General features: G+C 34.3%; 1 protein-coding gene across 1 annotated transcript in view; it reads left to right on the forward strand.

Moving 5' to 3' along the window:
* The window catches only part of LOC132699879 (limbic system-associated membrane protein-like), a 169,562-nt gene that overhangs the window by 121,647 nt on the left and 24,524 nt on the right, over positions 1-23,391 (forward strand). Inside the window, exons 2-3 of the mRNA XM_060666834.1 lie at positions 22,103-22,240; positions 22,303-22,569. Coding sequence (XP_060522817.1) covers positions 22,103-22,240; positions 22,303-22,569 — 405 coding nt within the window. The remainder of the gene's footprint in view (positions 1-22,102; positions 22,241-22,302; positions 22,570-23,391) is intronic.

A 23,391-nucleotide genomic window follows, 5' to 3' on the forward strand; every position in this document is an offset into this window, starting at 1 on the left:
GAGCTTAGCACCCAGCATAACACCTTAACCTTCTCAAATAAAAAACTTTTCTGTTATTCTATTCTATTTTCTGAGATAAAGTATAGAACAACAAAAATAATTACGCCGCCAGTAAAAATATCTATTCGATTAAAGCAGTCTCCAAAACACCACCAAATCGAGCGGATTTCCACGAAAAATTACATCGTCCCGTTCCAATCAGTGTAGGCAAACCGAAAAAGATTTGGTATTCCATAGGAGGATAATGAGCCGAGCTCTCCCCCACGTAGCGAGGAGAACGAGCGCCGAAACAAATATTGAATTTATCGGGGTGGTTTTCAAAGTGTATATCCCTCGCGTGGGACATTATACACCCCACTCGGTTGTTTGTACATTAGACACCCCAATTCGTCCGTCTCCCTGTTTTAAGGGGGACGGCCTTCCCTTGCACTTTATTTCGCAATTATTCATATGCTCCTCCCGCGTGGAGACAAGCGCACTCTGAATACATTAGTTTGAGTGGGCGAGAGAGTAACGACGAGTGGCGAGATTGATAATTTAAAATGTCGTCATGGATTTCTTTCAGCACCACAAGTCAAATTTTTCAGGTTAACTGCTTAGAAGTATCAAGTAGTTGGGCTCTTCGCATGCTGTATACTTTACAGACGTTATTTTGTTTTGAATCATGCATTTTTGACATTCTTGGGCGCACGCCGCTGGCCGACAACTTCGGAGCTTAAGTTTTCGTAACAAGGTAGATAATAGTTGAGAAAACGGGGAATGGGTCGCTGCCGAGTCAATTTAGAGAATTTGGGGCGGGCAACAATGACTTCATCTCGGCAACGTTTTGTTTTTGTCTTGTTTCTTATTAAATTCCCGAAAGATTGCGCACCAGTTATTATACAACAATGGCATTGTAAGGGTTTTTGGACGGCTTCTTTCGGGACAAAAGCCGAGATAAATGTCTAGATGGCTTGATGGGTACGCTAGTGGCAAAAAGGTTTTCCTTTTCTTCTGAACGGTCATTTTTTTAAAGCACTAAATTAAGTTAGAAAGTCCCCGTATTCGAGGTTACTAGAAAATAAGCTAGCGAACTAGAGCGGAAAACCACTCGTTTTTATACAACGCGTCTCGATTATATTGTGACGGTCTAGTTGACGATGATGGGGTGCTGAGTTTTTGGGAGAGACATCAATAATATTCAATATTATTAGCTGAATGACACTAATACAACAAAAATCACTTTAACAGAATAACTAACATTCAAAGATGGCAGAAACTAACAACCCCGCTGCAGAAGTCAACCTGGAGAGATAGCAATATTTTAAAAAAGGAAGTCCAAAGACCATCAGCCAAATGAGCACTAGAGGTCGCCACAAACGAAGGTAGGCAGTTTCTGAGCCTGATGAAAATTTTGGGTAACTAGAAATTTTCTTGTACTAATTAACAATATGAAAAAGCGCTTTTTACAAAACTTCTAGATTTCTCCTGCGTCGGTTTTTGCTTGCTAACGTTTCGCCAATTATCCTGTTGGCTTCATCTTGCATGTAATCAGTTCTTCTGTCAACGAAAAATCCGAGAGTCTATAGAAATCTATAAACAACCTAACAATCTTAACCGCGACTCAGGTCTCTACCTGTCCCCAATCTGGGAATCAGTCATCCGAGACTGTGCTTACACCCCTCATAAAAAAGGAAGTCCTAAGACCATCAGCCAAATGAGCACTAGAGGTCGCCACAAACCAAGGTAGGCAGTTTCTGAGCCTGATGAAAATTTTGGGTAACTAGAAATTTCCTTGTACTAATTAACAATATGAAAAAGTGCTTTTTACAAAACTTCTGGATTTCTCCTGCGTCGGTTTTTGCTTAGTCGAACTTGCTAACGTTTCGCCAATTATCCTGTTGGCTTAATCTTGCATGTAATCAGTTCTTCTGTCAACGAAAAATCCGAGAGTCTATAGAAATCTATAAACAACCTAACAATCTTAACCGCGACTCAGGTCTCTACCTGTCCCCAATCTGGGAATCAGTCATCCGAGACTGTGCTTACACCCCTCATAAAAAAGGAAGTCCTAAGACCATCAGCCAAATGAGCACTAGAGGTCGCCACAAACCAAGGTAGGCAGTTTCTGAGCCTGATGAAAATTTTGGGTAACTAGAAATTTCCTTGTACTAATTAACAATATGAAAAAGTGCTTTTTACAAAACTTCTGGATTTCTCCTGCGTCGGTTTTTGCTTAGTCGAACTTGCTAACGTTTCGCCAATTATCCTGTTGCCTTCATCTTGCATGTAATCAGTTCTTCTGTCAACGAAAAATCCGAGAGTCTATAGAAATCTATAAGCAACCTAACAATCTTAACCGCGACTCGGGTCTCTACCTGTCCCCAATCTGGGAATCAGTCATCCGAGACGTTGTTTACACCCCTCATTAGCCCCCCCCCCCCACAAACATAGACTTATTTCTATTGCACATCCTACGAAAATAATCTTTAGAAGTAAGGTAATCTGGATGGTGGAATTTTGGAGGTGTTTCCATTTAAATACCTTGGTATATCATTGGATAGACATCTCAGTTGGGATATTCATATGATTAAGGTTTATGAAACGTTTAAATATTTTGCAACAATGGTCCATGAAAATAATTTTTAGAAATGACAGAACATTCTCAACAGATTTATTGCTCAACGGAAGTGGGCTATTGGATATTGGACAATTACATTGCTGGAATACATTAAACAGACATCCATAAGTGCAGAATTAACTTAATTAATACAGATCATAAATACAATACAGGCTGCTTATTTAACCATAACACAAAAAACACAAGGACACCGATCGTGTGAACAATTTGCACCCAGATTGAATAACATGTTACCATCAAATATAAATTTTCAAAGCACTACTCAAAGAGTGAATATTTGCAAGCCGTATTTATTCGAAATGTTACCTTTTTGATTTGATGCCACAAACAAGCATTTTATTGAGACCTTAGTGGATTATTGGACATTTATTTTATAAGGTTGTTCGGAAAGTCATTTCGTTTTTTCCCGTCAGAGGAATTAATTACGTTTTATCGAAACCAACTTCACACTTAAGCCGCATAACCATTATATGTCTTGAGAGCTGATATTGCAAGGCTTGTGTGTGAAAAAGTTCTATTAATTCTACGCAGTAGTTTTTGGTTGGTGCCCTTTTAAATATGGAGAGCAATAAGCAGCATTTTCGTCATATTTTACTTTTTTACTTCAGAAAAGGTAAAAATGCTGTCCAAGCGAGAAAAAATTGACGGATGTGTATGGAGAAGGCGTGTTAACAGTACGCCAGTGCCAGAACTGGTTTGCAAAATTTCGATCCGGCAATTTTGATGTCGAAGATGCACCACGGTCTGGAAGGCCGGTCGAAGCTGACAAAGATGCGATAAAGGTATTAGTTGATGCAAATCGGCGAATAACCACACGAGAGATCGGTGAGAGATTAAATTTGTCGAATTCGACTGTTTATGGCCATTTGAAAGGCATGGGCTTAACCTCGAAGCTCGATGTGTGGGTGCCCCATGTCCTTACGGAGCCAAATTTGTGTCGTCGCCTTGACGTGTGTGATTCGCTCCTTAAACGTCAAGAAAATGATCCATTTTTGAAGCGGATTATTACTGGGGACGAAAAATGGGTTGTATACAACAATGTTAAACGCAAGAGGTCATGGAGCAGAAAAGATGAACCGGCTCAAAGCGTGTCAAAAGCCAACATTCACCAAAAAAAGGTGATGCTCTCCGTTTGGTGGGATGTCAAAGGAATCGTTTTTTTTTGAGCTTTTGCCGGACAATACAACTATTAATTCAGAAGTCTATTGTCATCAACTGGACAAATTGAATGATTCACTTAAAGAGAAGAGGCCCGAATTGATCAACAGGAAGGGTGTAGTGTTCCACCAGGATAATGCGAGACCTCACACAAGTTTGGTCACTCGCCAAAAACTTTTACAGCTTGAATGGGACGTGCTGCAACATCCACCATATTCTCCAGATCTGGCGCCTTCCGACTACTATTTGTTCCGGTCCCTGCAAAATTTTTTGGTTGGCAAAACTTTTACCTCAAATGAAGATGTCAAAAACCACCTGAACCAGTTTTTTGCCAGCAAGGACCAAAACTTTTATGAGAGGTGAATTATGTTACTGCCAGAAAGATGGCAAAAGGTGTTGGACCAGAATGGCCAATATATAATTTAATAAAATATTTATTCATTATACGAAAACTGTCTTTCATGTTCCCCAAAAAAAAACGAAATGACTTTCCGAACAACCCAATATTTAGTATCACTATTTTGGTATTGCGTTTTATAATTATTGAGATCATCATTAATTTCATATCTACCTTTTTTTAGTAGCGATGGGTCTGTTCTGTTCGCTCCATCCAATTTTAATAACGACTAAAGCGTCGCTGTCTGGCAGATGAAACAAATAGTAAACTCAAACGCAAATATCCGTGATGATTACGAAGTTTTCGTCGGTCCAGATGGAAGCGCGGGATAAGCGTCGACGATTTTCAAACTCGATTATTTAATCATAATTAAGAGGGAACTATTCTAATTATCATTCGCACGAGGGACTCTATATAGAGCTCCGTCGGAAATAAGCTCGGGATGGAAGTAACGCAGTGATAATCGAGTCTATATTAAAAACAACACCGTCTGCAGCTCTATCCGGTTGCCAAGATTGCATTCCGCGGCCTGTTTGCTTAAAATTAAGATAAATACAGATAGAAGGCGCGTTTTGCATATCCGCCGCAATTCTCCTTAGCCTAGTTTCAGGTAGTTGGTCTTATAATGAGGTGCGGGAACCATCTCGAGATGTCTACTTAGGAGTTCTGCTGTCGTTGGTTATGTCGCGGTGGGAATCAGCTAATTGCTTTAATGAGCTTCGTAAATAAACGATAGACGACATATTTCTCGTCAAACTCGATTTTTCAAATTTCAAAAGTTTGTTGAATCAATTTCATTATTCCAGGCAACTTCTCCCAAGTTAGTTGAAGTATATGCAAGTGCTGCAAATTCGACCAATTATAAACCATATCAAATTGAACATGAGGTAGTGAAATACTTCAATTTGATTCTCATCTGAATTAAGGGTTGGTAGATATGTTTTTATATAGGTATTTATGCCAAATTGATAATTCTCTTTAATTTCTTTCAAGTTTTAACTGTATTTTTTTTTAATTCATCTATTCCGAGTTTATTTGTCTTTTTAATTATATCCTTTGATGTTTTTACCATGCACACATTTTTGTGTTTTGTATTTCTTGTACTTGTTGTTTTTTTTTTGAAGTTTTTTCATTTTAAATATCTGTTTGTGATTAGTTTTTGGAAATTATTCACTGCATGGGGTTATTAGATGGGAGTGCCTGTAAGCTAGATCTTGTCACTCTCTTATAGTTATTATTATTTAATATTTTTTTTTAATTATTTATTTCACTTGTCACTGCTGTAGTATTCTTTATGTTTTTTCTATTCCCTATTTTTTAAAAATCAAGAGGCTGATTAACACAAAAAAAGATATTTTGAATTATATTTCATTATTTTGGAGTTAAATAATATAAATAAAAACATAGAAAATACAGGGAGTTTTCTCATTGAATGTCAATAATTAGGGGGAAGGAGGGATTTTTGGGTCCAAACGTCTTAACTGTTGAGATAAGGGTTTCCAAATTTTCAAAAACGGAACATATTTTTTTAATATCTGTCATACCACTATAGATATATTTTTTTTATTTAAATTTGCCACTTGTTAAAAATGATTAAAAGCAGGTAGAGTTTTTTTTTCTAAGTAAGTATCGTTTATTATTTGCCTTGTTGTTAGGATGTTATGCTATTTCATTAAAACTGTAGAAGTAAAAAGAACAATCTTCTAATATTTTTTTTTCTGAAGGACTCTAGTATACTCTAGAAACTGAATATTTTGTTTTAGATAGATATTTTATTTTACGCAACAAGTTTAAGCAGTCCAGTGGTTTTCACTTAAAAATAAAAACTAATTTCTCTGCAGAGAAGAGGTATTTATTTTTTCAAGCGACATCCGTACATTGGATCGAAAAAAATCAAGAAATTAAATTTCTTTACAATTGACCGAAGATTGTAAAAATAGTTTCTATTTTTGGGAGAAGTCGGTGGCGTGCCAAAACCCAATTTTGAAATCTTTATCACTCTGTGTTTCGAAAGTTTAGACGTTTAGGATATATGTTCATATATTGACATTCAATTAGAAAACACCCTGTATTAAAATTTGAAGTTCTTTTTCATTTCGTTGAAGTTTTAACTGTATTTTTTAAAAATTCATCCATTCCGAGTCTATTCGTTTTTTTTATTATATCCTTTGATATTTTTACCATGCATACATTTTTGCATTTTGTATTTCTTGGACTTGTTGATTTTTTCTTTAAGCTTTTTCATTTTAAAAGTCTGTTTGCGATTAGTTTTTGGAATTGTTATCTAATTATTCACTACATGGGGTGATTAGATGGGAGTGCCTGTAAGCTAGATCTTGTCACTCTCTTATAGTTATTATTATTTTATATTTATTTTTGTTTTAGTTATTTATTATACTTGTCACTAATTGAATGGACAGAGACAGAGACAGTTTTTACAAAATAGTTATAAATATTTTCAAAAAAAGTTTCTATTCAAAACGTGCTGTAGTACTCTTTATGTTTTTTCTTTTCTCTATTTTTTAAAATTCAAGAGAGCTGATTAACACAAAAAAAGATATTTTAAAATATATTTCATTATTTTGGAGTTAAATAATAAACAAAAACATACGATATACCGATTGTTTTCTAATTAAATGACAATAATTAGAGGGGGGGGTGGGTTGATTTTTGGGTCCATTTTAATAAGAAAACCTCACATAAACATATGTCCTAAACGTCTTAACTTTTGAGATAAGTTTTAAAATTTTCAAAAAACTATTTTTTTAATTTCTGCCACTTTAGATATATTTTTTTTATTTAAATCTGCCACAAGAGGGCTTATTTAATATACCACATTTTTAAAAAATACTACCTGTCTATTTTGGCAGATTTTGGCATTTGAATTGTTATAATAAACATATTGTTAATATTGCAACATACAGAGAATAATCATTATTATTTCTTACTTAAGTATTAGTCTATCTGTTTTGTTAAAATACTTCAAAAAATCTAAGTAAGAATACACATTTTCGAAATCTTTATAATGAGCGACAATATAAGGAAAACAGCTGAAGGGGGAGGACACTTTCAACAACTTATCTAGCTTCTATATTCTACTTTACTTCAAAAAGGCTATTATTAATTTATTAACATACAATTTCGTTATAAATGATTAATAGAAGGTATGGCTTTTTTTAAAATAAGAATTAAAACTGTATAAGTAAAAAGAACACTCTTCTAATATTTTTTTTTCTGAAGGACTCTAGCCTATACTAGACACTGAATATTTTGTTTTAGATAGATATTTTATTTTTCACAAAAAGTTTAACCAGTGCAGTGGCGACCAAACTAACCAAAATGTTATTTGTTCATAGATAGTTTGTGGCACGCCACTGATTTCCTTCCAAAAAATTTGCCCTCTTCACTTTTTTTTAAAAATAAAAACTGATTGCTCTGCAGAGAAGAAATTAAATTTCTTTAGAAATAATAGAAGATATTAATAGTATATTATGCGACAAGTGCGGTAAACGGCATTTGCCTCACTAGTGAGTTAAAAAGTTCGCCGAACGTGTTGCATACTATACTTTTTTTACGACAGTTAGTTTTTGAGTACATTTTCGCAAAACAAGAATACATTCACTGATATGATTGTCAGAATTGACAAACGTCAAAATTCAAAGCCGGGGAAATATCTCCGAAAACATCCGATCGCTCCCAAACCCGTGCGGTAAAATCCCGGAAATGTCCGAAGTCGCTCGAATTCGTGGGAAACGAAATTGACGTGGTAATTAGGTAAAATAATAAAAATAATTTCTATTTTAGGAAAAGTCAGTGGCGTGCCATCAATGTCTGCCAAAATCCAATTTTGAAAGCTTTACCATTCGAAAGCTTAGACGTTTAGAATATATGTTCATATGACCCCATTTAATTATTGACTCTCAATTAAAATTTATTATATTATATATTATATCATTAATTATATATTAAAATTTGAAGTTTCAACTGTAAAACTTTTTGTAAAGTGCTAAACGTTTTGCGGTGGATCGTAGGAAAACTTTAGCAGAATATTAGAAAACGAGATGCTCCGTTTCAAATTTAAAAACAATTTTTGTCTTAGAATTACCAACATGAACTGAGAGCTTTAATGATTTAAACCTCGCCTGCCTATTTCGTGTACATTTACTCGTTATTGTCCCGCCCGTCCCCCGGTCGACGCTACGGAAAATTATTAATCACTTTGTAGCGCGACAATCGCGTTACAATTTCGACGGAAAGGAATTTTAACGACTGCCCTAATTAAACCGATTTAAACTCCGACCCGTTCGATCTTAATTTGTAACGCCATTGATGCGGCCCTGTACTGGGCGCGGAAAGCAAATAAAGTTGATTAGAATGGCCGCAGCAACGTTTCGTACATATTTTACCTCCTTGAAGTAATTAAATTGCAACGCCCCCCCACTCCCCGCCGACCACCCGACCCGCGGAAAATACCGTCGCGCTTTTCTGTTTACTAAAGTTTTCGGTTTAATTACATCGGTGGGCGTTTACGTATTCAGCAGCGATGAGTACGTACAGGGTGTTCAAATAATGAGATTAGAAGAGATCTGGAGAAAATGGAAATATCTGTCTATAGTTTTTTTCTTGGATTTCCGAAATTTAAATTTTAAATGAAAAAAATTGGTAAAAGAAAAAAACAGGTAAAAGAATAACTATTTTGCATGCTGACTCTAAAGGTGGTTGGATTCCAAATGGAATTTCTCTGTCTGCTAAAAATATTAAAGATTCTTCTTACCATGAAGACACCACCGCTTATTTATTTGAAAGTTGGTTTAAAAACAAACCAGTTCCAAACATTCCTCCTAATAGCGTTATTGTAATGGACAACGCAAGTTATCACATTAGACAGTTGACTAAAACCCCTTCCTCATGTAACACAAAAGTAACAATCCAAAACTACATGTATAATAAAGACATTTATTTTCATGAAGATTATACTAAAAAGCAATGCTTGAACCTACAAAAGGAGTACGCCTGTGATAATTATGCAAAAAATCTAGAACATTCAGTTTTTAGGCTTACCACTGTATATTTAATCCCATTCAACATGTTTGGCACCAACTGAAATCTGCCGTTCGTCGTAACAATGTTTTATAGAAACCGAAGTTTTTAAAATCCCTCCACAAAGTGGGCAAATTATGTTAAACATATAGAAAAAGCAGAACAATCGTATATCCATATTGCGAATAATATAGAACAAATAATAATTAGCACAGGCGATGATATCGATAGTGATACTGATATATTGTGCGTATGTATATTTGTAATTTTATTTTAGATTTAAACATAAATACATACATAAATAAATAAATATTGTTTAGTATCTTTCATAACAAAACCCCAAATAATTAAATTCTAAACAAAGTACGGACCTGTTCCGCCATATTTCATTCTTACAGCTTGCCCGGGTCTTTCCTTAATTCCATACCATACTTTAAAATTCTGGTAAAGCAATTTTTTACAAAAATATAAAAATTTGTTCTACATCTTTCAAAATATTAAGTTGTAACTGACTATATTATCCAAGGTATAAATATATATATACAGGGTGACCCAGGTTTAAATCGTCAAATGTATAAAATCGATTGGGTGTTCAAGTAAAAACAAGACTTTCCTTCCAATATGTTCGAACATGATTTTTTTTGACATACGGTCTTAAGGTTTATTTAAAAAATCGTTTTTTTTGGACTATTGAATTTGTTTCGAAACCCCATACTCCTTATTTCTTGGAAGTTCGAACTCTATATGTTAAATAAAAAGAATGCATTTTTAGTTTTTATTTTTTAAGAGGCAATTTCAAAATTAAATATAAACGTACGTTATTCATTTAAAATAATAAATTTCGGACCTCTGTGACGAAGATTCTGGTAATACAATTCTTTATAAAAAAATGCATGCAATGCTCTGTACATCTTTCAAAATAATAAATCGTTACTGATGGGGGTGACCCAGGGTAAAATCGTCAAACGTCTAAGATCGATTGGGTTTTCCAATATGTCCTAAAATGACTGGTTTTTGAGATTAAAAAATCGTCTTTTTTATTTTGATCTCTTAAGGTTTTTCGCAAACCTAGCACTCTTTATTTCTTAGAGGCCCAAACTTTATATTTTAAATAAAAAGAATATGTTTTAATTTTTTGAGAGGCGGGCAAATTTAAAAGTAGTTTAAAGGGACCTTTTTAATTTATAATAAGAAAATTCAGACCTTTGCGAGGAAGACAGGCGTTTAAATTCGATTTTGAGCAATGTATGAACCTGATGAATCTGAAAAATATATTCATCATTGTTTCAAAATTATATTTTATTATTTTTACATAGTATGTTCGTTAATTTGTAATCTGTTTAGATAGATAAATAGACTATGACAATAAGCGCCTTATTTTGCTTAAATTAATTGTGTTTAGTATCGTCAATAAAGGAAAATTATAATATCCTAGCTAAATTAATATTGTTATAGTTAATAACAAAACTTTATATAAATAAATTCAGATGCTAGATACAAGCAACCAAAAAATAATAATAAAATAAGCAAATAGACATAGAAGAATGTATATTTACACTGTAAAATACACTTAAATTAACAACGCAGAAGAATGTATGTTTACAATGTAAAATACACTTAAATTAACAACGCAGAAGAATGTATGTTTATACTGTAAAATACACTTAAATTAACAACACAGAAGAATGTATATTTACACTGTAAAATACACTTAAATTAACAACACAGAAGAATGTATATTTACACTGTAAAATACACTTAAATTAACAACACAGAAGAATGTATATTTGCACTGTAAAATACACTTAAATTAACAACACAGAAGAATGTATATTTACACTGTAAAATACACTTAAATTAACAACACAGAAGAATGTATATTTACACTGTAAAATACACTTAAATTAACAACACAGAAGAATGTATATTTACACTGTAAAATACACTTAAATTAACAACACAGAAGAATGTATATTTACACTGTAAAATACACTTAAATTAACAACACAGAAGAATGTATATTTACACTGTAAAATACACTTAAATTAACAACACAGAAGAATTTATATTTACACTACAAAATACGAGCAATACAAACGATTCAAGCATGTTTCGAAGTGATACTTAATAGCCATTTTATAATATGGGTCTTCTGTGTTAAACTTAGTTGATGTTTATTAATTATTTTTTATTAAAAAAATAAAAAACCCACCTGAAGCATACAAATATCCAGACGTCTTCCAACCCTAAAAGTTTTAACCTTTTGATTATGCAAAATAATTAGGAGTCAAAGTTTTTATTATGTTTTGTATTAATTATTCAAAATTTTTTTTTCTGATTTTGATAAAATTTGACATTTTCATTAACGGTATTAAGGGGCTTCTTTCAATATAATTAGAAAAAAAGTATTGGTAGTGAAGAAAAATTATTATTCTTTGTCGCATGCGTAATATTTTTTGAGAATAGGTAGTGAAAATACTGCATATTTTAAATAAAAAAAACATATTTTTAGTTTTTATTTTTTTATAGGCAGGCAATATCCAGACGTCTTCCAACCCTAAAAGTTTTAACCTTTTGATTATGCAAAATAATTAGGAGTCACAGTTTTTATTATTTTTTATATTAATTATTCAAAAATTTTTTTTCTGATTTTGATAAAATTTGACATTTTCATTAACGGTATTAAGGGGCTTCTTTCAATATAATTAGAAAAAAAGTATTGGTAGTGAAGAAAAATTATTATTCTTTGTCGCATGCGTAATATTTTTTGAGAATAGGTAGTGAAAATACTGCATATTTTAAATAAAAAAAACTTATTTTCAGTGTTTATTTTTTTATAGGCAGGCAATTTAAAAATTAAGAATAAACCTTAACCATTTAAATTAAGAAAATTCGGACCTTTGTCAGGAAGATACGATTGTTCATTGTTCATAAAATGCATGCTTTAAAACTCCGGTATAGCAAATTGAAAAAAAAAACATGCAATACTCTCTGCAATATTTGACTGTTTCGAATTTTTTGTACATCCTTCAAAATATTAAATTGTTACGGAATATATTATCCACTTTTAATTAAAAAAAATGTTTAGGAAATATACAGGGTGATCTAGAATTAATGTCAAAAGTTTTTTTACTTAAAAATTCGGTTTTTCATTAATTATTCAAAAACAGTTTTTCTGATTTTGATGCAAACGTCCGAATTTTCTCATTTTAAATGAAAAAGGTACGTTTATATTTAATTTTGAAATTGCCTGCCCCTCAAAAAATAAAATCTTAAAACATATTTTTTTCAATTAAAATATGAAGTTCGGACCGAAAAGAAGTAAAGAATTTTGGGTTACGAAAAAACTTGAAGAGAACAAGGTATTTTTAATTACTGAACCTAAGAAAATATTAAAAATACGAAAAAATACTGAAATGTAATGGTTATTTCTAACTATGAATTAGATTACTCTCGGTGACGCGTCTGGAATTAACCCTTTTTTTATAATTACATTAAAATGAGTCCCATAAAAAAGGATTTTTCAATAACTAATTAAAAAACTATTTTTTTTAAATGAAAACTCTCCCAAAAACAAATCAAAAAGTCTTACTTTTACTTGAAACCGATCTTAGACGTTTGACGGTTTAACCCTGCGGATTAACATTCGCATTAAATATGATTATTATTTTTCATCATTTTAAAAGAATTGTTAATTAAAAAAATGAATTTTTGTTTTGCGCAATTAACGACTTTGAAATTCATTTTTCTGGCCACATTCGACAACAAAATGTTCCGAGATGCGACCGAGAGCCGTCGTTATTTGATCACCCTGTATACGAAATTTTAAAAGTTTTTAAAAGATTGAATGTAGTGCCGTCCACTTTTAAAAATTAACATATTTTCGGTTTAACTGTGATAAATCGAAAAGGACTCTGCGTGGGGTGAAATATACCGCATGTAGGAGAGAGATCGGGTGCGATTCTTTTTAAAAAAATCGGATTGACGCTGCAATAAATTCCGGCCAACTGGCTCTCGCGTTTTCCCTTTTTTTTTCGACGCTCAGACAAGATCGACGAATGTATGGGGACATTTTCCGACAAAAAAAGTATTTTACTAAAGGTTTATCCCCCGACGAACTCAATATATTTTTTGCTACTATTGAGCATAAAATATTGGAAACCTTGGATGAAATTTTAAATGTTTAAATGTTTATTCAGATTTCTACTGGTTTCTTTACTTGAGGTCCGGGAGGTTACAATGTCCTCAAATAACTCAAATAACTTATTGTTTGAATAATAGAATCAGTACAGTGTTCTGCAATGCAATAGTGTTACGAGTGACAGACCTAATAAATTGCTGTGCTCCTACTTTAGTATATCCAGAGGTTTTTAAAGCAAATAACGTTTTGCCGGTCATCAAAAAAGTTGAAATGTCTGATCCTAATAATAATCGACCGGTTTCAATTAACCCAATAGTTTTGGTTAATTTTAGTTAGTTTTTGAGTCTAATGATTTGACAAATCCGTTTGGATTTAGGAAAGGATGTTTGGGCTTTGAACTAAGGGAGCGTAATCACCTGTCACCTCTCCAAGGCCTTTGCTTGTGTCAGTCATTCAGATTTACTGGACAAACTAGATTTTTACGGTTTGGAACCCATTGCACAGGGTGTAGTATCATTTTATCTTAATGATACAAAGCCAACAATTTTTTTTTGCATTAATGAAATGTCAAGTCTACGAATGGTAATGCACGGAGTCCCACAGGGCACCGTTGCGGGTCCTCTATTGTTTTTAGTTTATATTAATAATCTCGTTGACCATATGGAGCCTGTGGCTGAAGATACCGTCAACAATATTATCATGGCGCTGTTGGTTTTTGAGATACAGGGTGAAACAGAAAATTATCGATATCGAGATTACTCAATGCCTCCGTATATGACTTTTAAGATCATTTTTAGATAACAACTTGCCTCAAAAATGTATCGGTACCAACGGACCTGTAAGATGACCACCACGATCTCCGGATCTTTCGGTTTTAGATTTCTTTTTATGAGGATATATGGAAAATAAAGTATATAAAACCAAGCAGAACTTCGAGAGCCAATTGATTTCACTTTCGAAACTCTACGAAGGAGACCAATTATTCTTTTAAATTCTATTTAAAAAAATATGAAAAATGTGGGAGTTTCGTATTGGAGAAAATGGTCTGCCATTTAAACAGCAGTTCTTTAAATATAATGTTAATAGAGTATAACAAATTATTACAAATAGTAGTTCATAACCTATAAAACACGTTTAATGAATTGAATTTTAAGGTATTCAGTTTCCTGTATGTTAATAATTGTGTATTTAGATATTGTTTTTAATAGATTAATCATAGCCTACTGCTAGAAATGGAATAAAATATGAAAAAAATTAAGTAATAAGCTTATTTTTCAAACACTTTGTAATAGTAGACATACGAGGGTGGTCCCAAAATCAATAGTTTTGGATTTCACCCTGAATCTCAAAAACTAAAAGGGCCATTATAATTTTGTTTCACAGTGTCTCGTATACAGCAACTTCTTATATAAAAGAATAACCAAGATACCCAATAAAAGCGCCCACAATGGGACAATCGATACATTTAAAACATCAAGCTTATATGACTTAATTCCAAAGCAGGTCACAAATTTGCCATTTGAAAATTTTAAAGCCGAAATAGAAAGATTTTTTATAGACCGTTGTTTTTATTGAGTGGTAAAATGTGGCTAAAAGTTCACTTATTCCCTAAGCAAAAAGAAGGCCATTGACCCAACCCGATGACCACAAGATATCTTAAACCTAGATGATTGAAAATGTAGTTTTGTTGTTCAGTATATAATGTAGTCTTCTTTGGAACTCCGAGATAAATGTATTGGATGATGATTTTTATGTAATGGGAGAACGTAACGTGGTTTTTGTTCTTATTTTTGCTAATAATCGAAACGCTATCTGGGTCCTTTTCATTTTCAAAATTTTCATTGATTTTCCTTTTACTTATGTCAATTATTTTATTCCACTTCAATGTTCTTATCCGTTACTCTTCAGGCTCAGACAGAGTCAAACTAGTTTTGACATGCGGATGACTACACAACAGCATTGAAATAACAGACTAACAACTAACAAAGAACCTAAGGAACCTGGCAAAATATTGCCATAGATGGAACCTTCAGCCAAAGCCACATAAAACAGACTGGCATACAGAGAACTAAGAGTCCATCTTGAAATAACAATTTACCACAATACCTAGGTGTAACTTTGGACAGAAATCTGATTTACAAGCAAACATTACTGCTAAACCAAGAACTATAAAATACATTCCTACTATTTACAAATGTTCTGGATTTATTTTGAAAAAAAAAAGAAAAATTAAAACTAGTCAATCGCCGTATATCTCGATAAGTTGTTGTTTCATTCAATGATAACTTATTGCCCAGAAACCATTGCTGGGCTGCTTCTGTAATTGTATTTTTTCAAATATGGCTTTCATCGATGCTTTCGGCTGCTGTTCGTGTCGTCGGCAAATTAAATTAATTAAGAGTTTTTGGTATTTAATTTACATTAAATAATACCGGACCGAGAATGTAACCCTGAGGGACTCCGTCGACCACCCTCAAAATACTGATTTTTTTCCAAGTTAATGACCAGTACCGAATGAGAAACACATTCGAAACCCTTTTTTTCGTGGAAAAAATATAAATTCTTTGGAAATTTGTACTCTTCGTTGATCTTTTTTTAGGAGTTTTCTGTCTAAGATGTGTTCAGTAGTATATTTGAATTGGTTTCCATTACTTCGACGCGATGTGAATCTACAACGCCTTAAATTCCCCTCCCTCGCGCGTTAAACAAATCGTCTTCCCAGAATTAAAGAGGGCACAATTTTTTTAGCAAGGAACGAGATCGTTTTCATTCAAACCGTGGGGGTGGGGGAGAGGGAGACGCGAAAATACTTTTTGTAATGAGGTCTGCTCGATCTCTTAATATAAAGACGCCGTCATTACTGGATGTCCTTAAACTTTGATTAATTCTGTAATGAATCCATTAAACGAGACGACAGAGCGCTTTATAGCTGAATTTTATAGAAAATTGATGGCGGCTTTAGGTGGCGCTCCGGCTCGCTCTTTATAGGTGCCTTTAATAGAATTTCGTGGCCTTTTTTTCGGATGGGGGAGATGGGGGCGACCCATTTATTTTCGTCGGGGATTCACGTGAGGGCACCAGCAGGATTTCTCTTCATTTTCCTCATTTGGTTTAAACTATACATACCGGCTGCCGATTTTTCGATTTTCGATTTTTTTACATTTGAGATGCGGTATTTTTTTGGAAACTTTGGCATATTGGGACACCTCTCGCATTTCGGTTTTTCTAAAGCTTATTAGGAAAGGAAAAGATTCAATGACGTACTCTTATTTTTTCTATCTATCTACCGTGCATATTTTTTGATGATTCTATCGAGTTTCTTTAAAGCATATCAGAAATATGTACAACTCTTATTAATATTAAGCTTAATACATTTTTGTTAGTTGGCCAGGGCAGATTATTATAAAAAACTCAGTCCTGTCATAATTTGCAATTCCTGGGTTTCTGCAGAATACTTTAGTTTGTTTTTTGTATTTTTTGTTGTAAATTTTAATTAAAATGTCAAAAACAGCTACGGCGGTCAATATTAAATTTTAAAACTTCAAAAAAAAATAAGACCTGCTAGTTTGTTTTATTCGATGTAAGGAAAATGCGGATGAAGCATTAGAAGCCTATTTTATCAGGTTTACATGATTGTATGCTCTTATATTACACATAGATATTTTATTAGATTTTTTTACAGATTAACATCAAATTTAATTTAAGATGGATCTTTTTTTTCTTTAATTTGTTCAATCAATAATGTGAAATGTGTATTTCGATTTGATTAAAGAACGATGGCCAAAATTGTTCTGCTTTGAACTGCATAGAGGTTTTTTTATAACTTTTCATGGCCAACTAAGAAAAAAAATTTTCTTGTGCCTTAATATTGGGCTCAATAATTAAAGCACGCGCGTTAGATGGCCATGGTAGCTTATTTTAAGAACAAACAAAATGTCATGTTTTGAAATTCCTGAGTATCTGTTGTAACGGTCTATTCTTCACCGTTAGCGCTTCCGCCAATTCGTCAAGAACCCTGGTAAAATTTTCGAACGGGAGGTCTCCATAGTAACACAGGCAATTTTTTTATTTAGGATCTTATTGCACTTATACGTTACTAGGTACAGTTAGCACAAGCCATTAAAAGGATATTTCTAACGTAGTATTGGGAAATTTCATGTAGTGGTGATAATCTTCTTCCACCGGAACCCATTTTTGCTGGGGAGTAAAAAGCGAAAACCGCTGCGTGTGAGTTGTTGTTGTGTAGAAGCCGAGAGGGAGGCGAGTGAGGCCGTTCCAGGGCTTATTGGGATTTGGCTGAACAGCTCACGCAGCATTTTGTGGGATTATCGGCTCACGCCTCCACGTGCTATTGATTCCGCCTTCGATCACTGGGGATCCTATAACACTGCTGTGTATAGAGGCGCTAAGCTGGTTAGCTTCCGTCGTTTGGAGTTGTGGTAATTGCAGCCATTGGTTTGTGTTGTATTCAGGCTGCACGAGTCGTTAAGCGAGCGGAAGCGTGGAAAACCCTCGCTAGAGGTAAGAATCTTCCGCTATAGTACACTGTAAACTGAGGAATTTGTTTACAGGGTTTCCTACTTGGCGTTTAGTTCCCGGTTTTAATTTCCGATTGGTTCTTTCTCCGTTTTGGATCTTCCTTTTTTTTTTCCTGGATCTTGGACTTGCCTGTTCTACCTGCCTCCTACCTGGCGCGTTTGGATTTATGACTGGCTCGGTTTGGGTACTACACGTTCCCGAGCAGCACGCGCACCACTTAGAAGTTCGTGCCCGCAACACGGTGTAAGCGTACGCAGCAGTGCCGTACTAGGAAGGTTGGAGCTAGGAGAGTAGACGAGTGAAACCTTACGGTTATCTATCGGTTATACACCTGAGTCAGCTCAGGTCATTTAACGTATGTAAACTTAAATTATTAGTAATAACCCTCGATTGTGTTGTAACTCTATAGACACCCTCGTTTAGTGTCGAAGCTCGGTAGCTTCCCTCTCATACTATGCGCATTGTTCGAAGATATATGACGTCATAAATCGCTCGTTCGGTTTCGCGCTATCTACCTGGTCGACTTGAAACTACCGGCGGTTGACGCTAATCCTTGCGGCGCTATAGCGGGGTAACTAATAAGATCACGTTCCGATTGACTGACTTTACCGTTCCCTTTTTACATTTGACTTATTTATATATATTTATATATATATATATATATATATATATATATATATATATATATATATATATATATATATATATATATATATATATATATATATATATATATATATATACTCATGTACCAACATTTGTATAATTAAACTCTAATACTCCGTGTCAACCGAGTTTGTTGTTATTGTGACACAGTAATAAACTCTATCTCCTTGGCGGGTTAGGTGGTGTATAAATACGTGGCGCCCTTATAAAAACTCCCCACGCCCTTCTCCACTGTTTAAAAGCTGGCGGCCGCTACCGATATCCTTCTTGCCAATACTGTGTCTATGAGTGGCCTCATCCGACTTCCGCTAGACTGAGGGTCGTGTTTTAAAATATCGCCACACTGTTAGAATACTGCGGTTTGTGTTTTCCGCAATTTGTGTTACAAATTTTAATTCAACGGTCAGTGTAACGAAAGTGCTGATGATGTTGAAGCTTTAGAAGTCTGTTTTATCAGGTTTACGTTATTGTATGTTCTTCTAGTCAAACCTATTGATAACGATATATTACGTATATGTATTTTATTAGATTTTTTTAAAGATTAACATCAAAATTAATTCGAGATGGATGGATGGATTAATATGTACCAGCAATAATTAGAGATGTGTGTTTCTTTCAAGCTAAATAACAATTATCAAAATTGTTCTACTTTGAATTAATTGGGATTCTTACATGACCTGTCACGGCCACCTTAAATATTAGAGTGCTAGTTGGCCATGATAGGACATTTTAAAAACAAAACAAGTCCCTAGTTGCTGCTTCAAAAAATAAGACATTTCATTCCGTCCGTAATGTTCGGTCCTTTAATACCTACCGGACCCAAGTTTAATTGCCGTCGGCAGGTAACTTGCATAATTGCGGGCAAAAGCCAGCACGACGAAGATTAAGACAGACTATACCAAAGAGTCATGACACCGCGCATCTATCCAAGTTTACTGTACTTACGGGGCGAGATATTTCATCGCCGGAGGTTTAAACTTTTTTCATTACCCGCGTTTTACAGATCACTGCCGCCTTTACAGTTCCATTCAGCGACGCACTCGAACACAAAACGCCCAAGGAACTTAAACGGGAAGTAATTTGTACTTGCTCGAGCTTTTCGGCAACGAATTCGCAACTTGGCAAACAGGAAAACGATTTAAAGTTAAATCTTGTTAAGTAAGTGACGTTATTTAGTTAGAGAAGTTTATCTCTTACGACAACTTTTACTTCGGCAGGGTTCCGGAGGCGGCGCCCAACGATTTTTTCCACGTTCACACGTTTTTTCCGAAGCCGAAACCATTTTCTCCGCGGAAATGAATGCTACTTTCAAGTTTAAACCTGAACCGAATTGTAAACGGAGCATATTGGTTCTTGTCTCAAAAACATGATATCTGTGGCTTAAGTTTCGTACAGGCCGATTTTTTTTGAGGCTTGTTCTGAAACAGGTTTATTTTACCAAGCAACTAACTTTATATTTTAGTATTATATTTTCTCTAGAAATTAGCGGGTGTTTTTTGATACGTTCTGAATTTTGACGCTGTCTCTCTAACCTTTCCACAAACTTCTTTAAAGCGCTGTCCGAATCTGAGTACCAATTGGTCTGGATGCATCTTAAATATCTGTCGGCGGCGGGGGAAGTGGAAAGGTGGCTTGAATCCCAAATGGACCAGAGGTTATGTTAATGGTTTGCTGATATCGTTATTTTTCGAAGTGTCGAACTGATCTTTCACCTTTGGTTCTTCTTTTTGTCTGTTCGATATTTTTCAACCCGTTATTCCGATTTTCAAAAATATGATATTGTTTCATATTTAACTAATTTACCAAATAAAAGAGAAAACGTAAGCAAATTCAAAAAATTTAAAACTAAAATTCTTCAAACACTACAAAATAAAGAAATACATAGATAACTGCGTCCTAAATGAAATGAACTATTGTTATTACTTTGTGTTTGATCCTTTTATCATTTTATTTAATTATCAATTTATGTATTTTCACGACTTATAACAGTATACTAGGATTTCGTTGACTGAATCAACCTTGTCAAACTTGTTATTCTTATATTGTTTATAATTTAATTAAAGACCTTTATTATTACTATTACTATTATTATTATTACTATTATTATTATTACTATTATTATTGTTACTATTATTATTATTATTATTATTATTATTATTATTATTATTATTATTATTGCCGTTGTTATTGTTATTGTTATATATTTTTTTTATTCACGCAGGTAAGGACGGGTCGAGATTCTAGTGTCGGTCAAGTATTGTCACAAAAACAGTGGAGTTTTACGTCTAATGTTCTATTGTGATTTTTTGGCTTAACACTTTTCGCGTTATGTTGCAGATTGATAGAATGACTGCTTTCTGGAGTTATTATTATTATTATTATTCTTATTAATATTATTATTATTATTATTTTTCATTACAGAAGTTTCCTTTAAATTGTAAAAACTGGTTCTGGTTAAGTGTAGTTTTGATAACCTCCACAGCTTATTGTCATACTATTTACAAATATTCTGGATTCCAAGAAATCATCTACATATCTTTTCGGCAGTTCCGAATTGAAACACATCGTAGGTAATTTTTTCCTTGTTCCATAAAAATATTTACCTTTAAAATGAGATTGGCTGTCGCTAGCAAAACTAACTAGAATATCGTCTGAATCTTAACTTAACTTAACAGGGCCGATTGTTCTGCATGCATCCTAAATACCCGTCGCTGGTAGCGTATACAGGTAGAAACCTGTATCACGTTTTATATTAGTACGGTGATTAAAAATTTTGATAGACACTCGAATCCTAAGAATACTTAGAAAGTGTTGCTTCGTTACGACTTTCAGGGATTGCTGATGTCGGAAATTTTATATGCAACCGATTGCTGATAGGAGAATTTGGCGCAAGTAGAAAATCTAAGCGAAGCAGTAACTGGTTCTGGCTAACTAAAAATATAGAGTGATGTTTATCTATCTTTAACAGATCGTAGTTGTTGGGAGAAGTTTGGGAACGTAGAAATTATAAGCTACGCGGTGTATAACTGATTCTGACTAACCAAAAACATAAGGTGATATTTATAATTACCTTTATAATAATTTTTAACCAACCGAAATTGTAGAAAATCTAAGTTACGAAGTGATGAACCGGTTCTGGCTAACCAAAACTATAAGGTGATGTTCATAATTATCTTAAGTCTACCGAAGTTTTGGGAGATCTTTGGAAACGTAGAAAATTTAAGCTAGGGAGTGTGTAGCTGGTTCTGGCTAACCAAAACTATAGGGCGATGTCCATAATTATGCTTTCTCTTAGATATATCTGTGAATTTACCTTTTGAAAGCGGATGCTTAGCAGCATTTGCTTTTAATTTATACGGTGTTTATTTTATTTTTTGTAAAGGCACACCCCACCCGAAAACATATAAGCCTTCCGTGACGCCCAAGCAAGCAAAAAGCGTAGCCGCGTGGGACCGAGAAAATCTGTTCGGATCTTATTTCGCGTACAACAAAATTTCCTTTTATTTATTCAGTTTTATTTATTTTTCGTCCGTTGTTTCAGGATTCGAATCGGTGCCGCAGAGTAACGAGCTCGACATGATCCCCGAGGGCAAACCGCCTGCCTTTGTGACTCCAGGTCAGACTTACCGGATCGCTACCGGAAGTACGGTTGTCCTGCCTTGCAGGATAACGCAGCCGGGTAAGAGAGGTGTCTTTCGCACGACTTCCTTGCTGCTTTTAATGAGTCCCGTTCCGTTGCAGGAAGCTACGTGCTGGCGTGGAAAAGGGGCATAGCGGTGCTAACCGCGGGTCCTGTCAAAGTGACACCCGATCCTAGGGTTCGGTTGTTACCTTCGCCGGCAGTGGGTGCTTCGGTGTCCGGATCGGGTGTACCCGGAATCCCGGAACTATCCGGAGGCGGGTACAGTTTGGAGCTGAAAGACGTCAAGCCTCAAGATGCTGGGGATTATGTTTGCCAGATAGGAACCATGGAACCAAGGGAGATTACTCATACATTGGAGATACTAGGTGAGCAAAATGTTATCGTACTTGTTGACTGCTTGTAAAACTCGGTTATCCTCCAAAAAGTATCTGTGCAGGAAAACTAAAATGTATTCTTTTATGAGCACAAAAATATAGCTTAGAAGATGTTTTATTTTTCCATGGAAGGGACGAGCATACGTCAAATCCAACTATGAAAAATTTTCCTCCATAGGAGCAACATATACAGAGAGATCTATAACTCCGCAACACGAACGTACTGAAAAGATTAAATTCGCACTAATCCAAACTTCACCTGCTATACTAGTAGTTGCGATATCGAACTTTTACGCCCTCTATCCAACTGGGAAGAACTTGGGATTTGAAAATTGGATTTAGTTTGGCCACTGGTCGTCAGATACCCCCAAATTCTAATATTTATATCATTTTCACCCTTTGCACTCGTATATATGTCCTTTCGCGAGTACACTGTACTATTTTCAATACTTCAATAAGAGTCTACCACCCCGTTATCTTTTAGCTTTTTTTTTTCAAGTTTTTTTTTGTTAGCCAGTCGAAGTGTTAACAATTTGCGGTTGATTTGAATAGTACCTGTCAACTGAACATTTAGTTATAACAATTCTTCTGCAAGTGGCAAGCTCATATAGTATCTATCAGTGCAAAAATGATATCCTCTTCATTCTGGGTTAATGCCTATTATTTTGTTACGTATATGTAACACTATCTTTGTGCTTACAGGTAAATCAGGTCCCACTAAATCTTCCAATATCAAGCTTCATTAATACGGAATCCGCCATTACCTACATAAATTCGTATCATCCATTTCGTAGGTTCGTTAGGATTGTAAGT

This window comes from Cylas formicarius, unplaced genomic scaffold, assembly GCF_029955315.1.
Source record: "Cylas formicarius isolate icCylForm1 unplaced genomic scaffold, icCylForm1.1 PGA_scaffold_3__17_contigs__length_32017465, whole genome shotgun sequence".
Classification (NCBI taxonomy): domain Eukaryota; kingdom Metazoa; phylum Arthropoda; class Insecta; order Coleoptera; family Brentidae; genus Cylas; species Cylas formicarius.